Genomic DNA, 23,091 nt, shown 5'->3' on the forward strand with positions numbered 1-23,091 from the left:
TCTTCTGTCGTACGATTGTCATACAATGGACTTTTCTGGCCTCAGCCCAAGCGATCAAGCCTACATGGCTCAAGTGCTCGAGCGCAAGCAGGTGCGTCGTCGTCCACCTCGCCTTTGTTTCTATTTCCAACAAACGGGAGTTGTTATAACGAAATGCGCTGTTGGTGGTCGATCGGGAAGGCGAGATTGACTGCGATAGGGCGAGCAGCGAAAAAGGTCCTCATGCATTGCCAAGAGAGCGAGTGCTTGTAGCCATGCATCGCCACGCTTCCTCACTGTGCCCGCTGCTGGGCACGCCCTTTGGTATCTCACAACCAACATCTGACCGTGTCTCAAGCATCACTACGCAAATCCACGACAGCCGCAAGCTCGGCAGTCCTCATGGAGCCCCTCCAATCGAGCGTTGCGCGGTCGCCTCGTGCGCCGCCTCAAACGACCGCGACTATCGATCGTCTACTCTTGCGCAGCAATTCGATAGCAATGGCATCGGGGTTGGATGCAAAAAAAAGGGTTGGAATCGGGGGAACTAGGCGAATACGACCAACATCCCTCCCGTCCACTCCCTGTGCTGGACCGTCTTGCACTCACTTGGCGCGCATCGGCTGTGAACTTCAAATTGTAGATGCAAGATTTTGTGCGCATGTACAACCACTTGTCCGAGCGCTGCTTTTCAGACTGCGTGAACGACTTTACGTCGCGAACCACCACCACCAAAGAGGTATGTTTTGAGAGGCCGGTCTTCCGTCGGTCCGCTGATGGTGTTCCTGTGGTTGCTCCATGCTAACCAAGTGTATATCGAACTTGCATGCATGTCTGTGCATTTCTCCCGGACTTGGATACCGAGCGCAGCAAGGATGCGTCGGACGTTGTGTGCAAAAGTTTGTGCAACTTTCCCAGCGCGTCGGCCAACGTTTTAGTGAACAGCAAGCACTGCAAGCAGAACAACAAGCTGCCGCTGCCGCCGCTGGAACCCGCTAAGCAGCACAGGCGGCGGGTGTCATTGGATTGTATGATTTGTTTGCAGACAACCTTTTTTTCTTTTGTTGTTTTCTGTTCTTTGTTGTCGCATTCACCATCATTCATGCCTCCCTCCGTAGCAAGGGGATGTGCACTGTGGCACACTCAACCGAAAAACCCCCAAATCCAACAAGTTTCAAACAAAGTTAGAAATCACAAGGTGGAATTGAGTAGAAAACACTGGTACACGCACATAAGAACATCCAATACAAGCCATGAAGAAAACAAACACACAAGATAAAAAAACCAGAATTGCAGAGGCGGCAGCATCAGCATCAGCAGGACCGCCTATTGACGGTTTGATTGCTCAAGCCTCGGAATCCATCGCGTACTGGTGGGCAGGCGCTGCGGGGCGGTTCTGGTTGAGCTTTCGCTGGCAGAGGGAAAGCAGGAGTGTTCCGGCGTAAATGCCAGCAGCGATAAAGCAGTTGGTTCCAGTTTTAGATGAGTCGTCGGTATCCTCGAACAGCGAGACGGTCTTGACCTTGAACAGGATGCCAAGGACGATCTGGCAAAAGGAAAACAAGCGAATGCAATGAGTATGTAATGCTTTGATAAACTTGGATCGATTCCCCGATGGTCCGAGTGTTGAAAATCGTTATGGACATGCTGAGACATGCAGGAGTAGACTTTGACCATCCTTTGCATTGCATTGGAGCTGGAACGTTCAATCGTGCAACTCCTCTCTCTGACCCTGCCGTTGCGCCATTTCCAGCTTCACTCATGTTGCCGCGCACAGTCGTTGACTACGAAGCGAGAGAGGGAGAGAGGGAGAGAGGGAGAGAGGGAGAGAGAGAGGGGAGGGCAAACACAAACACAAGCGAGTGCTCCACCCAAAAAAAAAAAAAAAAAAAAAAAAAAAAAAAAAAGAATTGGGGAAAAGCTCAAGTCACAAGTTTTTTTTTTTTTTTTTGTTTTTGACTGGGGAACCATTGAAGCAAAGGAAAGGTGTGCAGCTCGAGCTGTGCGAGTTTCAGAGACGCCAAAAGGGGAGCTAGTGCGGCCATGTGCAGTGCCTGCAGAGTTGAGCACGGCAGCCTGTTCGACGGACCGGCCGTGGTGTGCCAGCGGGAGGACAGCGAGCAGCACGAGTCCGAAAAAAAAAAAAAAAAAAAAAAAAAAACTTGGTTCGAAGCAAAAAAAAAAAAAAAAAAAAAAAAAAAAAAAAAAAAAAAAAAGCCCGGTTGAAAGGCCGTTGGTCGGGACTGACTTGCCGAGAGCAGCGACACGCGCTGTGCGCATGTAGAAGATCCGTAGCACGCAGCGGACTGACAGACCCACCATTCCAATGCGGTTGGCCGCGAGGGGAAGCAGCGCAATGAAACTGGTCTTTTTTTTTTTTTTTTTTTTTCCCCCTTTCCTTCATTTTTCCTTCCTCCTGCTTCTTCCCCCAACATCGCAGCTCGCCATCACCGCCAAGCACTCTGCTTCATGAGCTGATGCGCAAGGTGCACTGTGCTAAAAAAAAAAACGAGACGCGTCCACCGCGGTGCCGCACAACAAGACGACGAGAAATCACAATGATCGAAGCTCCACGCGAGCCAAAAAGCAGTTTCCACTTTCCCCCGTCCAGCAGCAGTGCTTTGATCCCAGGGAGGGGGGGGGGGTCCACTGGGTGGTGGACTGGCTGGGCAGAGGTCAGGGAGCCTCAATGGGTGGACGCGCCCGCCAAACTGGAGTCGCAAAAACTCACCAGCATGAGAATACCCCAAATGCTAAACACCATGCAGCAGGACGAGCACTTTGGCCCGCAGAAGCGGATGGAGAGCTGAAACTTCTTCTTCTCTGGCGGTGCCATTGTCGAAATGAGAGCAAAAATAAAAATAAGATGGACTGGTTTTTTTTGAGAGAAAACCGTGGCAGAGAAAACCGTGGCAGGGGAGACAAAGTGAGGCGCAGGGTTACGAGCAGAGAGAGAGGATGAATTTGAATCGGAGCAAGTTGAATTCAGCTGTCGAGTGACAACTACGCTTGCCGTGGTCTATGAGCTGTTCCGGGATAACTCCAGGTTTATTTTCACCACCCAGCACCAAACCCAACATCTGCAGGGGGTCTGTCTTTCGGAAGAGCAGAGCTGCTGCAGTCTTTGAAATTTGTGTGCACCAGATTCATTGAATCAAGCCTCCCCCCACCTCTTTCGTCCCTCGCCATCTCTCCTCAGCTCGCCTCATGCATCGCGTAGCGCGCCCGTCCGCTGTAGGAGCAGCCGCCAACTTTGTCAAAGGCGCGTTCGGATCGCTCAAGCCAATGGCGCCGCAGCCTCGACAGCAGATGCTCTACGACTTTTCACAGCCACGCGATCGCGCCGAGTGGAGCGTCACGTCCGACGCGGCGTTTGGTGGATTTAGTCGTGCGAATCTCGATGCCACAACCGACAGCTCGGCCATCCGCTTCGACGGCGTGCTCTCGCAGGCCAAGCCGCAAGGGTCAAAGCTGGTTCGGAGCGGCTTTGCCGCCATCCGCTCCAAGCGATATCCACGGACGCCACTCGCGCCTTACACGATGAATCTGGAAGCCTTTGATACTGTCGAGCTCATTTTGAGAGGCGACGGCCGCACCTACATTTCCAATCTCTCAACGGACTCGGTTCAAGAACACGATGTGTACCAGTCATTTGTGTACACCCGAGGTGGACCCGAATGGGAGCGCATCCTGGTAAGATTTGCATTTTCAGTGTTTACAAGAGGCGATGTGTGTGTGTGTGTGTGGGGGGCCGGTTGGAGGTGGAACGTGGAGGTGCAGTAGATTGTTGAATTGGACCACGTCTGAGCAGCGTAGCTCTTCGTCTTGCAGCACTAACTGTTGCCGCTTTGCTGCTTGCAATCACTAAACCACACATCTCACGCACACAGCTCCCGTTTGCTCGTTATCTGTTGACCTACCACGGCTATGTGCAAGAGGATCAGCCAGTATTCAACAAGCGCGCGATTCGGACGTTTGGCTTTTCGCTCGCCGATGGGGTGGAAGGCCCCTTTGCCCTCGAGATTAAGAGCATTCGCGTTCTCAACACTGACAACGACGATGTCGCTCCAGATAACTATCCCGATTCAACTCCAACAGACAATTCCGCCGCTCCACCAGCAAAAACTCGACCAACCCCCGACGACCACCCTCGTAGCGCATAACGCATGCATGCGCTTTGACAACCTGAAAGTATTGGTGAAGTTGATTTCTGTTGTAGGGGAGCCTCAATCAAGGCTTTATGGCAGCAGATGGTGGTTGTGGTTGCCGCCATTTTTGTTTTCCTGATGCTCGATGCTTGTTGTTGTTTTGCGACTCTGTCTATGACTAAACTTTTTTCCAAGAGCAGCTCTTTTGCGTGTCCCGTTGAGTCAGCATTGCTGCCACCGAAAGTCCCGTTTTTTTTTTTATTATCGTTCTTGATGCGACGAAATAATCAACTCGGATGTGTCGTACTTCCCTCACGGCTGCTCCCTTGTCGGCAAGCTCTCGTACAGTGTGCAGCAGAACAATCAGACCTCGGCGCGTTGTACTGCATGGAATTTCCACGAGATAACGAGCTTCGACGCAGATTTCGTCCTCCAAACCAATCACTTGCCGGAGCACGCGTCCAGTGCACTGTAATAATTCGCGCAACGAATGAGGGCGTCGACGACCATGCATTTGTTGAATAGTGTTGAGCAGTCTGACTGTGTTTGTTCGGTTCGGCAGAGAAAATGCTTGACGCAAGTGTTTGCTTTTTTTGTATTTCCTCCGTGGAGCGGTTTGTCGCAGTCCCTCGGGAGTGGGTTTTTTTTTGCCTGATGCAACGGTGTGTGACATGAGCTCGTTGTGTCAAGTGACCAGAGAGCGCGAGAGAGGGATTGCGAGAAATGCAAATGGCATTCTCCAGAGACATCGCAAATTCGCAGGAATCTGACGAGCCAAACCCGTGCCGCCCAAATCTGGGCAGCGAATTGCATTTTTGGGAAGGGGTGATCTACGAACGACGACCTGATTTATTCTGAATCTATGTTTCGTCACCACACGGGAGCAAATGGCCTATGTAATACTCGACTTGCATCTGGCATTTTCCGTGAACACTTTGCTCGGTGCCCTTAAGATGCGGGTTTGGCGCCAAAACCAAAACAAAAGAACAAAAAGAAGGAAAAAAAAAGAAAAAAAAAAAAGGAACAGACGAAGCAAGAAAAGCGCTCGCTACTGTTCCCTCCAAAAGTCAACTCACTAAGCCAGCATGCTGTTACATCGAAGCTCGGTGTTCTTAGTCCGATAGTAATTTCGATGTCACCCGGCGAAATCCTCACCGAACAGGGCCGTCATAACCATTCTTATTCTTTTTTTCGTTTCTTTTTCCATCTTTTTTTTTTTTTTTTTTTTTTTGCAACACCTTCGTTGTCTTCGTTTTCGCCGCCATCCCTCTCTCTTGTTCTTGCGTACGTTCCGGACGTCGTCCCCGTGTTGAATTTTACTTGTGCCTTGTTGCTGCACCTCGAAGACGGGCGTGGAAGACGCGAGTTTACAGCGGAAATACAGAAAAGAACAAAGAAAAAAAAAAAAGAAGAAAAAACCAAACCCTCCATCTTTTCGAGCTGCTCTCGTCGGAGCATCGCCTGATCGTCTGGTCGCTCTTGTTGAAGCCTGCACCTGCTGCTTTCGCTTTTATGATGACTTGCGCTGTCTGCGCCACTTCCCCCCGACTCCCACTCCCACTCCCACGCGCCTTCCCTACTCCCGGCCTTCCTTGAGCCTTTCGCACCATGATTTCACATGGCCGGATGCGATTTTTTTTTTTGAATTCCATCTCACTCTCTGCTTTCTCTGCGCGTCGAACGCAGGTCGTTCCACAGTCCTCCCACTTGGCAGTTATCAGGCTTTTTGTGATACTTCCCTCGAGGCTTCGATGACTGGCGCGCAACTGGAGCGAGGTGGCAGTCCAACGAAGGCGCCGCCGCGCCTGACCGCTCACCCTCGCGGTTCTCGGCTGCTAACTCTTCGGGCCGCTTTCTCATCTGTTCTGCTGCTGCTGCTCGGTTTCCTCGCAATCTCTGCCGTTGGTACTAGCACTGGAGGGGTAAGTTCATGACCGTACCTTGATGGGAGAAGCCAGGCGCGAGCGGGGAGTTTGATTCCACTTTCCTCGCCTTGCCTTTTTTTTTTTTTTTTTTTTTTTTTTTTTTTTTTTTTTTTTTTTTTTGGAAAGATTTGGAAGCATTCATCACATTTGTGATTTTCGTTTCGGCGAACAAGCACTCACTTTCACAACCCATCATGCAATTTTGTACCTTGAATTATTGAACCATTTTGTCGCGCGATCGACTTGGCTTTGGCTGCACTCTCGATGCACAGAACCGTGAGTAACCCGAGCTTGCATCGTGATGCTAATGATAACGCTATCAATCGCGTCTCCCTTTTGACTCACTTCCCTTTCCCCCTCCCCCCGCCTCCCACAAACCATCTACAGCTCAACCCATCTTTCTGGACTCAATTTCATACACGACCTTGACGACGGATTGCAACTATCTCGACCAGTACTTTTACGGCACTCAACTCATCCACAAGAGCCGGCTCGACATTTGTGGCAACACGTTCACGGAAACGCTGTTCTACCACACCGAATGCTATGGAGCGCCAGTCTTTTCGCTGAAGACGTCTGGATACATTTATCAGACGGGCTTTGAGCTGGATGCCGGCAACTTCCAACTTGCTTTGAGCAGCCTGACAGTGAACGCCAGCTCGGCAGCTGGATTGCGTGCTGTCCAAGACTATTGCAACGTTTCTAGCGGCTACAAGCAAGTCGTCGATGTTTCCACCACGGGTTGCCCAGGTCTCGGTATTGCACCGCTTTCAGACTGCCCCATGAGGTTTGTGTCAATCTCCTCGTACGACGTAGCCACCGTCAGCCACTTGCTCCTGTCGGCCGAGCCCTTTGTTCTCGCGTCTTGCTCCCTGCCATACACGAGCTCTTCGGTTCATGGACGCGAGGCTTACACCTCGAATTATGACGTCTGCCCCTATCCGAGCGATGGACCGTTCAACGTCTTCAAATCAATGGCCTCGTTGAAGTACGCTACTGAGGGCGATGCCGTATCTGCAACTATTCGACGTTGGTCTGGTCCTGTGGACATCCCGTTCGAGATCAACTGCACCGTCTCGGAGGAGGAGACCACTGCGGCTCCCGGCGACTATGTTGTTCTTTCGAGCCTCGTTCTGTCGTTTGGCAGCGGTGTTCTGTCTCAGGATGTCTCTGTGAGCTTTCCGCAAAATGCCGCCCCAGCCATGACCCGTAAATTGGTTCTTGAGTGCGCGAGCTCAGCCGCAACTGTGCATGCAGCCTCTGGGTCCTCTGAGCGCATCGAAATTGTTCTCTTCGACGATGATACCGATCTCTTCTCCTTTGCTACACCGTCGGTCAACAGTTACCCCGACCGGGCTGGATCCGTCCTTGTGGAGCGCACGCCAGCCTCGCCTGAAAGCGGCACTGTTCAGTACTACTTTGTGCTGGATGACATTGCTCCGGAGGACTTTTCCGACTCGTTCCCGCTTTCTGGCGAGATTGAGTTTGGCCCGGGACAAGAGTCATTCCTATTTGAGCTGCCGATGCCGGCGTATAACTTTGACGCACATGCGCCCTACATTTACTCGATGCACCTCAATGCATCGGCGAACTCGGTTGGAACGCATTCTGTCCTCGAGGTATCGGTTGGTGGCGCCTATGATCCTGGCACGCCCTACTTCCAGAACGTGGACCACCCACTCGTGCTTGGAGAGACAATTTACATCTCCAGCAGTTTCGACTCTGAGTTTAGCTTCTTTCAACCTTTTACCTGCAAGTGGCGTCTCTCGGACGACTCCTGGACTGGCGCGCCTGCCTCTGAAACGTTCGAAGTCGTCAGCGGCATCTTCAGCTGGGAATACTCGTACAGCTCGCCTGCTGTGACATTGGTCGTTCTCCCAGCTGAAACTACTCTCTCGAAGCATTTCCAGCTAGTGCCGTTTGACTGCCTGGGCAGTTCTGTGAGCGACGGGTCCGACGGCGTCCAAGTTGCCATCCAATATCAAGGCCTCGTGCCTTCCATTCGGCTGCTCGCTGACAACTACCAAGCATCCGTCTGGGAAGGAAGCATCCAGGTGAATGTGGCGCTGTCCTCGGCACTTGAGGAGGATGCCACATTCCCTTGGGAAATTGTGCCTGACACAGCAGTGGCCGACGAGGATTACTCGCCTGCGAATGGCCTCATCCTTTTCAGTGCTGGATCAACTGAGGCGACTGTCGAGATCACCCTGCCACCCAACAGCTCCCCGTCGTATGGGAAGAGCTTCACCTTCCGGCTGATGACCGAGGACCCTTCGTTTGCTGTTGTTGCCATCGATCTTCCGAACGCCATGCTGGTCGAAATCTACGCGCACGATAATCCTGACGGCGAGTTTACGTTTTCCAACGTCACAGCCCAAACGATTCCGGAGGGCCAGTCATGGTCAGTCGAGCTGGTGCGTTCGGTCAACTGGACCCTTCCTGTCGAAATCGTGTTGGACGATCATTTCCACGAGCGCCGCAAAGACTCCACTTCTGCCTCTACTACGCGGTCCAACCGTGGTCCTCGGTCAACCCGCAACGTGCCGCAGCCTGGTCGAGCGTCACGTCCAAATGGTGAACTCGAACCGACGCTTGGTCGCAAAGCATCCTTGAGAACTCGCCGTGATCGTGACGTTGTCGAAGAAGACGCTCGTCTGCAGCTGAGCCCAAACCCTGTGGTCTTTCTGCCAGGCGAAACGACAAAGACGATCACAATCACTGCGCTCGACGATGACCGGCCCGAGTGGGACGAATACTACCCTGTCTACATGCAAACGTTCTCAATCGACACGGTAGGGGCGGCTGCCTCACCCGAGCAGGAAATTCTGGTCCTCGTGCCCGAGAATGACGACCCCCACGGCACATTCACGATTGAGCAAGGTGTCTCAACTCCAGTCGGAACGTTCCTTGCGATCAACCTGCACCGAGACGGCCAAATGCCCTCAAACGGAGTCGGCTACAATGTCTACTATGAGATTATTCCAATGACTGCACTGCCTGGTGTGGACTACCTCGTGCCGGAGAATAATTATACGGTCTTTGACGGAAACGTCTGGAGCCTTGACACGTCGATCCAAATCCAAATCCTCGACACTGGTCTGCCTGCGCAAGACAAGTTTTTCGAAGTCCGACTTTTGAGCATCGAGTGCCCATGTGTCAATCCAGTCATCTTTCCTCACATCAGCCAAGTGGCCAACTCGACAGTGGTGCGCATTGAGGCTCAAAATGGTGCCAACGGCCACTTTGCGTTTGACGATTTCTCCCCTCGCGCAATCAACGTTACGGAGGGCGGCGTTTCACTGACTGTCGTGCGTACCGATGCACTCTACGGCGCGTGCAATTTGACAATCAGCAGCACAGGCCAAGCTTCGCTCGGCTACGACTTTACGAGCGATCCCATCCAGTTTGTGGATGGGCAGGCCACTTCCACACTGTATTTGCAGTTCATCCCGCAGATGGACCCCGTGATAACGCGAACGGCAGAGGTCTATTTGAGTGGTTCCTGCAGCGGCGCGACCCTTGACTCGACTCCCGTGACCATCATCTTCCCGGTTGCCAACAACCCGTTTGGTGTGTTTCAAATCGAACAGCGAGATTACCCGTTCGAGACGTTCGGCTCTTATGACATTGCTGTCACACGAGCATGGACCAGTCTTGGCGCTGTGCAGATCAACTATGAAATATTTGATTCTGAGGGCGAATCGCCTTCTGACATCCAGGACAACTCTGGCGGTTCGATCACTATGGAACCTTACCAGTCGTACGCCTACATTAGCTTTCAATACGTTGATGTCAGCGCATCCCAACCCCGCCGGACCTTTTTTGTGAACATCACCTCGATTACCAAAACCGACGATCCCGACCCAGAACCATTGTCTGCTCCAGTGATTGGTGTTGGACTGGGCCAGTATTGGCTCGCGCCCACCGGAACTGCTGGTGGTGACTTTGTTCTGCAGCAAATTTCCCCGCTTGATCTTGTGAAGGGTGGACCGCCTCAGCCTTTCCGAGTCGACCGGCTCAACTCTGCGTCTGGCAACGTGACCGTCTACCTGTACTTCTACTCACCTGTACCATTCATCCTGACTGACCAACTGCTGTTTGTGGATGGTGAGACCACCAAGACGGGCTATATTCAAGCGGTCGATGATGGCAGGGACTCGAACGCCGTCGCCGAGAGTCTGAGCATTGACCATATCGACGGCATCGCCACCTCGTACACGAGTGACACTCTGAATGTGACGATCGCGCGTGATGGCTTCCCCGGTGGCACCTTCTTCATTGCGCCCGTTTCGCAGAACATGACCGTTGACCGCTTGGCGCCTGTGGACCTACTCATTCTGCGAGCTGGCGACCGTGCAGGAGAGGTCAAGGTCTGGCTGAACGTAGTTGGCACTGGCGACGAGCATACCGCTGCTTTCGATACAGACTATACCCTCGCCCCCAATCCTGTGACCTTGGCCCCGTTCCAGGCCGCGGGCGTGGTCACCCTTTCCTGGCCCATTTCCGAATCACCAATGCCGTACCAAAACATTCAACTTGGCATCGTCAGTTTGACCTCCGCTGACTCGGAGCTGAGTCCCACGTACCTCGAGTCGGCCACGGCGATGCTTACCGTCCTGCCCGACGAGTATGCAAATGGTCTGTTTGCGTTCGATCTCGAGTTCGTGTCGCAAAGCGTTTCCTCGTCCGGCGACGTGACCTTCACCATCTTTCGTTCAGTCAGCACTGTGGGCGCAGTCTACGTGACGATCCTCCCAGAGGCTGATTCGGAGTTTCCCGAGCCAGCTGTGTTTGGTGAGGATGTCATTGGCCCCGAAAACCCCATCATTGTGACCTTCGCTGATGGTCAGCAGGTCGGAGAGTTTACTGTCACTGCTGTCATGGACTCTACGCCCCAAGTCGCCAAGCGCATTCTGTTCCGAATTGCGAACGTGACGTCTGCAGACGGTTTGCTCATCAATGCCGGAATTGACTCGGACGTGTATCAAGCGACTTTGGACCTGGAGGCGCATGACTACCCGCACGGTGTGTTTGGATTCCTGGACGCGATTGTTCATGTGGATCCTTTCAATTCAACCATCCTGACACTGACAATCAAACGTGACGGTGGTTCAATTGGCGGGGTTCGCGCTCGCGTCTCAACCGCGACTGCGACTTTTGGCGAGCTCGCCGACCCGAACACCGACTTTGTTTCGGTCGACGGCATGCTCGTTGAGTTCGCCGACGGCCAAACGGAGGCCCAGGCGCAAATCACGCTGCTCGAAAATCCCGAGCCGCACCCCGATTTGAACTTCCTCGTCGTGATTGACGACGTCACGCTCAAGCCCGCTCTGCCCTTTTCTGGCGCGGTACCTGAGCTAAACGAGACCGCGTCTTCGGTGCAGGTTGTGATCCGATATCACGATCTCGAGTCTGGAACCTTCCAGTTCAGTGTCACATCTGCCAGTGTGAACACTGGAAGCGGATTCTGGCTCGATATCGATCGCATTGGTGAGGACAATGGTGACGTTGTCCTGCAGATCACGCCTGATTTACTTTCTGAGCAGTATCCGTTGGACTTGACGAACAATCTCCCCTCGTTCTTGGCGCCCATGACGGTCTCATTTGCTGATGCACAACTCAAGCAGTCCATCTACTTGTCGACGCTGTCGTCCATCGCACCATCAGTCGATTCCAGTGTGTCCCTCATCCTGACCGTGCTATCGCACCAGTACGACAATGCAGCGATCGGTACCAATTCGATTTTCAAATTCACGGTCCTCGCTCACGACGACCCGCATGGAACGATTGGGTTCAACCCCTCCGAGTACACAGGCCCTGAAGGCACGATGGTGGCAGTGCGCCTCGAGCGGTTTGGCGGCCTCATCGGTGCCGTGACCGCGTCGTTTACCGTCTCCTTCGACGGCGCAAGCGCGGCTGATATCCAAGTCAGTCCAGCGACTTCTGTGACTTTTGCAGACGGAGAAAGTGAACAGTTCATCAACGTGACCATCGTGGACGACCACATCCCCGAAGAACTCGAAGTGCTCCAGATCACCATCTCTGACTTGGTGGTGGACCTGGAGAGCACTGGCGCCACTCCGCACTATGGGCAGCTCTCGAGCCAGATCACCATCCCCGACAACGACCAGGGCGAATACGGGACTGTATTCTTTGCGTCAGAGCTCGTTCTCGCTGAAGAAGGAGCCTCAGCTGTCGTTACAGTCACTCGCGTGAACGGTTCCTATGGTGCGGTCGCAGTGGCCCTCAGTGCGTCAGGCAATGCCGAATCGCCCAGTGACTACACTTTATCGTCGTATCTGGTGTCGTTTGCTGATGGGGAAGTCTCCCAGAATGTGACCATCGACATTATCGCTGATGGCATCCCAGAGCTGCAAGAGTCCATTTATCTCGAACTGCAAGACCCAGAAGGTGGCGTTGCCATTGGGTCGCCTTCCTCCATGGAGGTGCGCATCGCTGCCAACGACAACGCCTACGGCACCATCTCCTTTGCTGCCGATTCTGAGACTGTGACCGTCGTCGCGTCCGAAACAGACTCGGTTCAGGTGACGTTGAACGTGACGAGGACTGGCGGCACGATTGGCAAGGTTCGTGTGAGATACAGTACAGTCTCAGGAGGCGTTGCGGGTGTTGGTCCCGCCTCGAGCGGTGTCGACTATACTGCGATTACTTCGAACGAATTTGTCATGCTGGCCGGCGCCTCGACGGCTCAGATTACAGTCACAATCCTCGCCAACAACCTTCCGACGTTGGATGTTGGCTTCCTTGTGTTCATTGAGCACGTGGAGATTGAAGAAGATGTGATTATCGTGTTTCGACGTGGCAACGACAAACCAGACATTGGTTCACGCAATGCCTCCGCGATTACGATTGCTGCGCACAACGACCCGAACGGTGTGTTTGAGTTTGCGACGACTGGCGCGATCGTTCAGTCGACCAGCGGCACGTACACGCTCATCGTGCGACGCACGGGTGGCACAATTGGCACTGCATCGCTGAGCGCTACGGCGTCGGTGTCTGGCCAACAGTATCCGATTGATTTGGTCCAGGATGCGTCGCTCGCGTCGCCTCTGGCTGTGTCGTTTGGCGACGGTAGCTCGCAGGCATCTGCAATCATCACGATTGTGAACAACGGGCTCCCTCGTGTCACGTCGACGGCGGTCATCACTCTGTCCATTGGCAGCGCCGGTGCTTACGGCCGTCTTGGCACGAACACGACGTTCACACTGACCATCCCTGCCCACAACAACCCGCACGGTATCGTGTCGTTCGGTGCGACGTCGCAATCTGTTTCGTTGGTCTCGTCGACATCTTCGGCAGTGACTGTGCAGCTCAATGTGACGCGTACTGGCGGTAGCATCGGAGCACTGACGGTCCTGTACAACACTGTTTCTGGTGGTGTTTCCGGTGTCGCTTCGGCCACTGCTGGAACGGACTACGTTGCTGTCGCTTCAGGCTCGCTCTCGCTTGCGGATGGTGTTTCCAGCGGCAGCATTGTGATTACTCTGCCTGCCAACAGCATTCCTACCTTGGACGTTGGTTTCCAGGTGCTGTTGTCGTCTGTTTCGCTGACGTCGCTTATCGGCACTGGCGCAGTCCCCACGCTCGGCTCGGGTGCTGCTGCTCAAGGCAACATTACGATTGCTGCGCACAACGACCCGAACGGCGTGTTTGAGTTTGCCACGACTGGCGCGATTGTGCAGTCGACCAGCGAGTCCTACACGCTCGTTGTGCGACGCACCGGTGGCACGATTGGCACTGCATCGCTGAGTGCTACAGCTTCGGTGTCTGGCCAACAGTATCCGATTGACTTGGTTTTGGATGCATCGCTCGCGTCGCCATTGTCTGTGACGTTCGGCGATGGTAGCTCGCAAGCATCCACGTTCATCACGATTCTGAACAATGGGCTCCCTCGCGTCACTTCCACGGCGGTCATTACCCTGTCCATCGGCAGCGCCGGCGCTTATGCCCGTCTTGGTACCAACACGACGTTCACGCTGACCATCCCTGCTCATAACAATCCACACGGTGCTGTTTCTTTCGCCGCCGGATCTCAGGCGTTGACGGTGGCCCCGTTGGCTGGCGCAGCTTCTTCCATTCAGCTCAACCTGACTCGTACTGGTGGCAGCATTGGCACTCTCGTTGTGACCTACCAAACGTCTGCTGGAGGTGTTGCTGGTATTGAGGCAGCGACAGCCGGTGAGGACTTTACTCCCATTGTCGCTGCGACTGTGACCATTCCTGCTGGCAGTGCTTCTGCGTTTGTGATGGTGACCATCCCCTCCAACGTTGCTCCTGAGCTCGACCGCGGTTTCCAGGTCTTGTTGACGAATGTCGCTGTTTCTGACCTTACGAACACTGGCGCTACACCATCTCTCGGCAGTGGTGCTGCATCGATGAGCAACGTGACTCTTTCTGCGCAGAACGATCCCAACGGCGTGTTTGAGTTTGCTGTGACATCGGTTGTCGCAGATTCGACCAGTGGATCCTATCTCCTGGTGGTGCATCGCTCTGCTGGCACAGTTGGAGCGGCAGTGCTCACTGGCACAGCTTCCGTTTCCGGACAGCAGTATCCTCTTGACTTGGAGCAAGACGTTTCGCTCACTACGCCTCTCGTCTTCAATTTTGCGGACGGCGCAACGACTGCGTCTGCTAGCATTGTGATTGTCAACAATGGACAGCCTCGCGTGTCGTCTACCGCTGTCCTCACATTGGCCATTACGAGTGCTGGGTCGTACGCACGCTTGGGTGACAACACGACTGTCTTGTTCACCATCCCTGCCCACAACAACCCGCACGGCACAGTGTCGTTCGGTGCGACGTCGCAATCTGTTTCGGTGGCCTCTTCGACATCTTCGGCTGTGACTGTTCAGCTGAACGTGACGCGCACTGGCGGTAGCATTGGAGCGTTGACGGTCCTGTACAACACTGTTTCTGGCGGTGTTTCCGGCGTTACTTCTGCGACGGCTGGAACAGATTACGTTGCCGTCGCTTCAGGCTCGCTCTCGCTTGCGGACGGTGTTTCCAGCGGCAGCATTGTGATTACTCTTCCTGCTAACAGCATTCCTACCTTGGACGTTGGTTTCCGAGTGTTGTTGTCGTCCGTTTCGCTCACGTCGCTTGTCGGCACTGGAGCAGTCCCCACGCTCGGCTTGGGTGCTGCCGCTCAAGGCAACATTACGATTGCTGCGCACAACGACCCGAACGGTGTGTTTGAGTTTGCGACGACTGGCGCGATCGTTCAGTCGACCAGCGGCACGTACACGCTCATCGTGCGACGCACGGGTGGCACAATTGGCACTGCATCGCTGAGCGCTACGGCGTCGGTGTCTGGCCAACAGTATCCGATTGATTTGGTCCAGGATGCGTCGCTCGCGTCGCCTCTGGCTGTGTCGTTTGGCGACGGTAGCTCGCAGGCATCTGCAATCATCACGATTGTGAACAACGGGCTCCCTCGTGTCACGTCGACGGCGGTCATCACTCTGTCCATTGGCAGCGCCGGTGCTTACGGCCGTCTTGGCACGAACACGACGTTCACACTGACCATCCCTGCCCACAACAACCCGCACGGTATCGTGTCGTTCGGTGCGACGTCGCAATCTGTTTCGGTGGTCTCGTCGACATCTTCGGCAGTGACGGTGCAGCTCAATGTGACGCGTACTGGCGGTAGCATCGGAGCACTGACGGTCCTGTACAACACTGTTTCTGGTGGTGTTTCCGGTGTCGCTTCGGCCACTGCTGGAACGGACTACGTTGCCGTCCCTTCAGGCTCGCTCTCGCTTGCGGATGGTGTTTCCAGCGGCAGCATTGTGATTACTCTGCCTGCCAACAGCATTCCTACCTTGGACGTTGGTTTCCAGGTGCTGTTGTCGTCTGTTTCGCTGACGTCGCTTATCGGCACTGGCGCAGTCCCCACGCTCGGCTCGGGTGCTGCTGCTCAAGGCAACATTACGATTGCTGCGCACAACGACCCGAACGGCGTGTTTGAGTTTGCCACGACTGGCGCGATTGTGCAGTCGACCAGCGAGTCCTACACGCTCGTTGTGCGACGCACCGGTGGCACGATTGGCACTGCATCGCTGAGTGCTACAGCTTCGGTGTCTGGCCAACAGTATCCGATTGACTTGGTTTTGGATGCATCGCTCGCGTCGCCATTGTCTGTGACGTTCGGCGATGGTAGCTCGCAAGCATCCACGTTCATCACGATTCTGAACAATGGGCTCCCTCGCGTCACTTCCACGGCGGTCATTACCCTGTCCATCGGCAGCGCCGGCGCTTATGCCCGTCTTGGTACCAACACGACGTTCACGCTGACCATCCCTGCTCACGACAACCCCTTCGGAACTGTTTCGTTCTCCTCGGATAGCCAAGCTTTGTCGCTTCAGCAGTCGGCCTTTTTGCTGACCTTGAACATCACGCGCCAAGGCGGCACGTTTGGCGACATTGATCTCGTCTTCTCCACTCGCAACCCAACCAATGCAGGGCTCTTACCTGCGGTCCCTTCGGTCGATTACCAACCTTTGTCGTCCGTTACTCTTCGCCTCGTGAGCGGCCAGTCTCGCTCGTTTGTTAGCGTGATGATCTTGGCGGACACCACTCCAAGCTTTGACGAAGCTTTCGAGGTTGTGCTGGTCAGCGTTTCCACCCCTAGCCAGTCGGCTGGTGCGGTGCCCTCGGTTGGCGTGAACAATGTTGCGCTGGTCACGCTGCTCAGCCATCACTATCCCTCGGGTGTGTTTGCCGTTGCAACTCCCAACCTTTTTGGCATTCAGAGCGGCGAATCCATTCCCGCCAGCTTTGTTCAGCAAGTTCAATCTGGCAGTGTCGTTGTGGTTGTTCAGCGCGGGGCTGGTGCACTGGACGAGGCTGTCGTTTCATGGACCTTGTCGCCTCCTTCATCGCGCCTCTCGCCGACTTCCGGAGCCTTGGTGTTTGCTGCAGGACAGCGGGAAGCCCAGGCTGTGCTGTCGATTGTCGCCTCGCCCGTTCCAGCCGTCTCATCGACTATCGATTTCAGCATCTTTTCCGTCACTCCTGCGGTTACCTCGTTGTTGAACACTTCTGCAGCTCTGTCGCGAGTTGTGATTGTCGGAAATGGCGATCCGTTTGGTGTGTTTACGCCCCAAGATGCGCGTGTGACTGTCGCCACGGGTGCTCAGACCGTCACCGTGGTGATCAATCGATCGCAAGGCGCTCTTGAACCGATCGAAGTCCGCTATAGTACTGCTGTCATCCCGAATGTCGATCGACGCGAGATTGCCTTGCGACCCGCGCTTGCTGATGTTGATTTTGTCCCCGTGACCAACCAAAAGTTGACGTTTGCTGCCGGTCAAACCAGTGCCAGCGTTCAGATTGCACTGCTTGGATCATCTCGCCCGCACTTGGCTCTGGGCTTCAAAGTGGTTTTGGTCTCGGCTCAGCGTGTTGGCGAGCTGTCGAGCACTGTCCCCACGCCAGGCGGCATGCTGTCATCGTGGGACTCGCTTACGTCTCCCAGGATTTCAGCCGACCCTGCGACGATGGTCGTCATCCCCGCATCGAATGCACCTACCGGATCTTTTGTGTTTGACACCTCCAGCACTTCCGTGCAAGTCTCGAACACCTCATCGTCCGTGTCTGTTCGTGTTTCTCGTTTGGGTGGCTCGACTGGGTCTGTCACGCTCGGCGTCAACGCGAGCAGCTTTGATGCTCGACCCAGTGTCGATTTCAAGCTCATCACAACAACGTTGACCTTCGCTGCTGGTGACACCAGCGCCAATGCTACGATTTCGATCTTGGCTGCTGCTTTCCCCAAGGCTGCTCAGACCATTACCCTGAAACTGAGCGTGCTCACGACGATGGTAGATGGCTCCGTTGTGGTTTTGCCAGATCCGGTGGCGTTGTTGGGCTCCCCGTCCACCTCGTTGCTGCTCCTCAGCCAGTATGGACGACCTGGCGTTTGTGAGAGCCAGACTGTTGGCAACTATTCTTGGCCAGAGACGCTTGCTGGAGGCTCGGCGATCGTGCCTTGCGAGTTTGGTTTTGTCGGGAATGCGTCACGCCAGTGTCTCAGCGGCCAGTTGGCGCTGTGGGCAACAGCCGACGTGTCCGGCTGTCGAGACGTCCAGTCGTTGCTCAGCGACCTCCTGTCCGTTCCTGTCACGGAAGACTCTTTGCAACTTCTCGCCGAAAACGCCAACACCATGTCGACCCAAGTGGGCGCATTGGACGAAGGCGCACTGGGATCGCTTGCGACCTTGCTCTCGGAGATGAGCGCTGTCGGTGCTTCTGCGGGTTGGCCTGGACAGTCTAGCTACAACATGATGAGCGTGTTTGATAATCTGCTCGGCAGTTCGAGTGCTGGCCTGGCGGCGTACCAAGGAGGCAACAGCGGGGCGAACAATCTTGCCAACGTTCTGACAAACTTTGGATACTCCTTGCTCGGACCAAGCCCTACAGCTGGCACGACTGTGACGCGCTCTGGCGAAAACGCCATCATCTCGGCGAGTGCCGTGAGTGTGGGCTCGGACGCCAACTTTACGACTTCATCTGGTGGCAACTTCTCCCTGCCCGGGTCTCTTTTCGACATGCTCAACGGCCAGGAAGTGCAGGGATTGTTCGCGGTCAGCTTTGCTCTCTACCAAACATCCGACCTGTTCCCCGCAGTCAACCAAACCAACTCGGCAGTCTCGAATGTGATCTCGGCCTCCGTTCAGGGCCGCGAAGTGTACAACCTGACTGAACCCGTCACGTTTGTGATTAGCCATGCACCTCTCCCCACTCCACCGACTTGCACATTCTACAACTTTGCTACTCAGCAATGGGATGCTGAGGGCTGCGTGACGTCAAGACTATCGAGCACCTCGACGCAGTGCCAGTGTTACCATCTGACCAACTTTGCTCTCTTCTTCAGTCTTGGCGACGATGAAATTGACTCGATCAGCGCAGACATTCTCTCGAACATTACGTACATTGGCTGTGCGCTCTCCATCTTTGGCACGGTGGTGACCTTCATGACGTTTGTTCTGCTCAAGACCCTGCGCACGTTTGCCATGAAGTTGGTCATGCATCTGTGCGTGGCCGTGTTTGGCATCAACGTGGTCTTCCTTGCGGGTGCCACTCAGACCGGCAACCAGGACCAGTGCAAGGCGACAGGAATCTTCTTGCACTTCTTCTTGCTGTGCTCGTTCTGTTGGATGCTGTCGCTTGGCGTCAACTTGTACCTGGGTATTGTGCGTCTCAACACTGACACGTACATTTACTACAAGCACATGTTGATTGCTTCTTATGGTGTACCCACCCTCATCGTTGTCATCACCATGGCGGTGGACATTGACAATTATGGCGGCACAGAGGCTTGCTGGATCCAAGACCAGAACGCATTGATCGGTGCCTTCTACGTTCCCGTGCTGCTCGTCATCGCGGCCAACATTTTCATGTTTATCAAGATTGTCATTGCCTTCCAGCGTGCCGCCAAGGATCGCCGCATTCTCGGCGCGGAGGAGCGCAACAATTTGCGCGTCCTCGTGACCATCTTCCTGATGTTGGGCATTACCTGGGTCTTTGGTGTTTTGGCGATCGACTCTGCCACGACGGCGCTTCAGTACCTGTTTGTCATCTTCAACAGTTTCCAGGGCTTCTTTATCTTTGTGTTTTACTGTCTCAACCAGCGCGTGTTGCAAGCGTACAGGGCAACTCTTGGAGGTCGCTTCCCGTTCTCGTACATTTCCTCGCTCGCTGCTCGCACATCGCAAACGAGTGCCGGCTCGAGCTCGGCCGCGACCGCGGCAAGCTCTGTCGGCGAACGTCCGGCATCGTCCACCTCATCGTACTTCTCTTCCCTGCCGACGACCTCCAAAGAGGCTGGGTATGCAAGCGGGACATTCTCGAGTACCACTGACAGTATGCACGATGGAGGCGAGTCGGGCACCCAAAGCCACTCGTCTGGCGGCCGCGGTAGCAAGGAGGCGCGCCGCGTAGCGACTCTTCCAGGCTCCGCCACTGGCACCGCGCTTGACAATAGCTTTGTTCGTCAAAGTGAGGCTGCGTTCACTGGCCTCCGGCGCCAACTGGATGCCGATCGTGCTGCTTCCCCTTCGCGTCTCCCGGCAAGCCTACCTACCACAGCGCACCCCTCCACGGCGATCGAAATGCAACAGATTGTTGCTCCTCGCCCCGTTGCTGTGCAACCGGCTGTCTCTACGCGACCCGCACGAACACTCTCTCCCCGTGATTTGAAGCGACTCGATACCATTGACTTTTCCAATGTCTAGAGTGCTTTTGTTTTTGTGATTTTTCTCTCTTTGTTGTTTGATTTGAACCCTTTGTATTTCTCTCAGGACTTTTTTTTTTCGTCTTCGATGTTTTTGTGGTGGTTGAATTTGATATTGTTTTGTCTGAGTGTATTTGTTTCGTGTTTGCTGTTTGCATTTTTTGCTTTGCTTTGTTCGTTTGTTGCACCGTTGTGCGCATCCATACACTGGATGCAATACATTGTTTTGCAAATCTGCTCTTGTTCGTGTCCCTACGCCTTCCCCTTCATGTGCATTGTGACTCGGTAAGCTTTGTAAGCTTTGTCCCATCACCCAGTTTGGTTTGTTGCAACGATCAGTCCTGTTCTACGTTCTGTGTTGGATTCCCAGTTTGAGATGCGCCGGTCTGTGTACGGACCCACTGCCGCCGCGCCGTCGGATCGAGCGTCACTCTCGTCGCTTGAACGCGCTCTGTTGGAGCTGCGCGATGTCTGGCGTCGCGGGATTGACCGACGGCTGCTGAGCGAAGTGCTTCCGACACTGCTCATGTCTGGCTGCGGGCTGATGCTCTCCGGCGTGACCCTGAGCTTCCTCATGCAATCCAGCGAGGCGTTCAAGGCCGTGCCTGCGCTCGTCGTGCTGCTGCCCGTGCTGCTCGGGCTCAAGTGCTGCCTCGAGATGACCCTCGCGAGCCGACTCTCAACCGCCTTTCATACGCAGCTGCTCAGCGACGCCGGCCCGAAAGACCAGCGCCGCAGCGTCATCCGAGCCAATCTCGGCGTCGTCATCATCCAGGCCACCTGCGTTGCGCTGCTCGCGACGGCGTTCGCGGCTGGAATCACCTCGTTCGAGTCGGAGGAAGGATGGGTGTCCCTGCATCATCTGGTCGTGCTGCTCTCGTCCGCCGTGTTAACGTCGTGCATTGCGGCGCTGCTGCTGGGCATGTTCACAGCGTACGTTGTGATGGAAAGCAGTCGGCGCAACGTCGATCCAGACAACATTGCCGGTCCGCTGGTGACGGGCATGGGCGACTTGCTCGCTGTCGTCCTGCTGGGCTTGACGAGCACAGTGTGCTTTTACTTTCCGGTGGCAACAACCATTCTCACGGCGCTTGCGATTGCGATGATGCCATACTGCTTCCGCATGGCCTCGGCACATCGACCAACCTTTGTCGTCTTGAAAACGGGCTGGCCCCCGATTCTCGCCAACTTTGTCCTGAGTCTGATTGCAGGAATCTTCCTTGAAGGTGACGTCGACGAGCTCATGGGAGGCCTGGCCACCCTCGTCCCTGTCATCAACGGGACGGGCGGAAACATTGCTGGCATTTACGCGAGTCGCTTTGCCACGTCGTTGCACAAGGGCAAACGCGGCGGGCACGAAACCACCGGCTCGACACTGGCCCTCACCACTGTGCCTGCTCATCTCGCGTTTCTGTTGATTCTGCGTGTGTCTCCCGTCGATACCACGAGCGTGTCGTTGCCGATCGCCCTCGCCTACTTGCTGGCTGGTACCATCCAAGTCCTGGTGTTGCTGCGCCTCGGCAAGTACCTTGTGAAGCGTGCCTGGGCCCGAGATCTCGATCCTGACAACCATGTTGTTCCGTATCTTACGGCGCTGAGCGATCTGATCGGGACGACGTCCATTGTTTTGCTATCCAAGTTGTAGTTTGTGTTGTCGTTCTTGTTGTCGGTAGTCGTAGTAGTATTAGTAGTATTAGAAGTAGTAGTCCTCGTAGATCGAGCAGTTGAAGTGTAAGAGTCGTTGGAGCTGACTATTCCTTTGCTCTGTGCAATCTCCTTTTTTTTTTTTTTTTTTTTTTTTTGAAAGCCTTCATCTCCAGTTTCGCTTGCTTTATTTTTGACTTTTGTTTGGGTATCTCAGCTGTTTTGACTTGCTTCTTTTCTTTTCTTTTCTGAGCGTCTCAGTCATTTTCTCCCCACTCCAATACAATGCGCATTGTCTCTGCCATCCGCCGGATTTGCGCCTCGTGCCAGCTTGTCGTCCGCAAGGGCCGCCGCTTTGTGATCTGCCCCGTCAACCCTCGCCACAAGCAGCGACAGGGGTGAACAGTCATCCTCAGTGAGCCGTGCCAATGGAGGTCCATAGCGCCCCTCTCTCTCTCTCTCTCTCTCTCTCTTCATCGTCCTCCTCCTCCTCTTCCTCCTCCTCGTCTTCCTCAACCCACACCACTGATGCTGCATCCACCCTTGTTTCCAAAACCCCTTCCTTCTTTCTCACTCGCGCTCTCATCACCTCGTTTCGGCTGCGTGTTCGTTTTCCCCCGTTCGCGTGCTCCGAAGTGGAGAGCAGTGGGAGATGCACATGCTCCTATTTGCTTGCTTCTTGGCAATGGGATATGGGATATGGGATATGGGGGGTTGCTTTTGTATGTATGGGGTTTCCATTGGGGACTTTTTGAAATCATAATAATAATCATCAGAATGCTCGAACGGCTTTGTATGGCTTTGGACATTGAGATTGCTGCTTTGTATGGACTTCCATTGAGGCCTTTGGTTTCCACAAAGTTCCATCATAGGTTTTTGCTCGTTCGTTGACTTTTTCTTCTTCTTCTTCTTCGTCTTGTTTTATTTTGTATGATTTTGTACAATGATGCATTTGTCTGAGTCGCTGTGAGACACATAGGGAAGGACCTTTGGCTGCCATCTTCAGCAGTTCAGCATTGCTGAGTGAAACCAAACTGCACAGATCATGCACGAAACCAGAATACCAATACAGACTGACAATCTCCTTGCCGATGATGGTCTTTTGCTTGTGATGAGCACTCACATTGATATCTGATGCATTTGT

At 54.4% G+C, this 23,091-nt stretch overlaps 5 protein-coding genes across 5 annotated transcripts; 4 read left to right on the top strand and 1 right to left on the bottom strand.

Annotated features, from left to right (window-relative positions):
* Nucleotides 1-25: 25 nt before the first annotated feature.
* CAOG_03581 (hypothetical protein) lies at nt 26-1,133 on the top strand (the record flags this gene model as incomplete). The annotated part of the gene is made up of 5 exons (XM_004363252.1): nt 26-91; nt 181-248; nt 338-491; nt 623-718; nt 850-1,133. The coding sequence occupies 5 exons, from the start codon at nt 26-28 to the stop codon at nt 976-978; spliced, it is 513 nt and encodes a 170-aa protein (XP_004363309.1). The 3' UTR covers nt 979-1,133.
* A 30-nt stretch (nt 1,134-1,163) lies between these two features.
* On the bottom strand, nt 1,164-2,855 carry CAOG_03582 (hypothetical protein). The gene is made up of 2 exons (XM_004363253.2): nt 2,711-2,855; nt 1,164-1,525 (listed from the first exon to the last, which is right to left on the bottom strand). Exons 1-2 carry the CDS (start codon nt 2,813-2,815, stop codon nt 1,325-1,327), a joined length of 306 nt encoding a protein of 101 aa, XP_004363310.1. The 5' UTR covers nt 2,816-2,855; the 3' UTR covers nt 1,164-1,324.
* A 130-nt stretch (nt 2,856-2,985) lies between these two features.
* CAOG_03583 (hypothetical protein) lies at nt 2,986-4,322 on the top strand. Its single transcript, XM_004363254.2, has 2 exons — nt 2,986-3,672; nt 3,870-4,322. Exons 1-2 carry the CDS (start codon nt 3,187-3,189, stop codon nt 4,140-4,142), a joined length of 759 nt encoding a protein of 252 aa, XP_004363311.1. The 5' UTR covers nt 2,986-3,186; the 3' UTR covers nt 4,143-4,322.
* Nucleotides 4,323-5,393: 1,071 nt separating this feature from the next.
* On the top strand, nt 5,394-20,498 carry CAOG_03584 (G protein-coupled receptor). Its single transcript, XM_004363255.2, has 4 exons — nt 5,394-5,411; nt 5,814-6,049; nt 6,325-6,328; nt 6,440-20,498. The coding sequence occupies exons 2-4, from the start codon at nt 5,879-5,881 to the stop codon at nt 20,302-20,304; spliced, it is 14,040 nt and encodes a 4,679-aa protein (XP_004363312.2). The 5' UTR covers nt 5,394-5,411; nt 5,814-5,878; the 3' UTR covers nt 20,305-20,498.
* A 73-nt stretch (nt 20,499-20,571) lies between these two features.
* Nucleotides 20,572-22,017, top strand: CAOG_03585 (hypothetical protein; the record flags this gene model as incomplete). Its single annotated transcript, XM_004363256.2, has 2 exons — nt 20,572-20,588; nt 20,643-22,017. The coding sequence occupies 2 exons, from the start codon at nt 20,572-20,574 to the stop codon at nt 21,946-21,948; spliced, it is 1,323 nt and encodes a 440-aa protein (XP_004363313.1). The 3' UTR covers nt 21,949-22,017.
* Nucleotides 22,018-23,091: the final 1,074 nt, after the last annotated feature.

This window comes from Capsaspora owczarzaki (genome assembly GCF_000151315.2).
Source record: "Capsaspora owczarzaki ATCC 30864 unplaced genomic scaffold supercont2.5, whole genome shotgun sequence".
Lineage (NCBI taxonomy): Eukaryota > Filasterea > Ministeriida > Capsasporidae > Capsaspora > Capsaspora owczarzaki.

Excerpts from the sequence above, each read along its gene's own strand:
- CAOG_03582 (XM_004363253.2), bottom strand. The coding sequence starts at position 2,815 with ATGGCACCGCCAGAGAAGAAGAAGTTTCAGCTCTCCATCCGCTTCTGC. Across the intron at positions 1,526-2,710 it reads TTTGGGGTATTCTCATGCTG|ATCGTCCTTGGCATCCTGTT; the intron begins GTGAGTTTTTGC and ends TCCTTTTGCCAG.
- CAOG_03583 (XM_004363254.2), top strand. The coding sequence starts at position 3,187 with ATGCATCGCGTAGCGCGCCCGTCCGCTGTAGGAGCAGCCGCCAACTTT. Across the intron at positions 3,673-3,869 it reads CCGAATGGGAGCGCATCCTG|CTCCCGTTTGCTCGTTATCT; the intron begins GTAAGATTTGCA and ends TCACGCACACAG.
- CAOG_03584 (XM_004363255.2), top strand. The coding sequence starts at position 5,879 with ATGACTGGCGCGCAACTGGAGCGAGGTGGCAGTCCAACGAAGGCGCCG.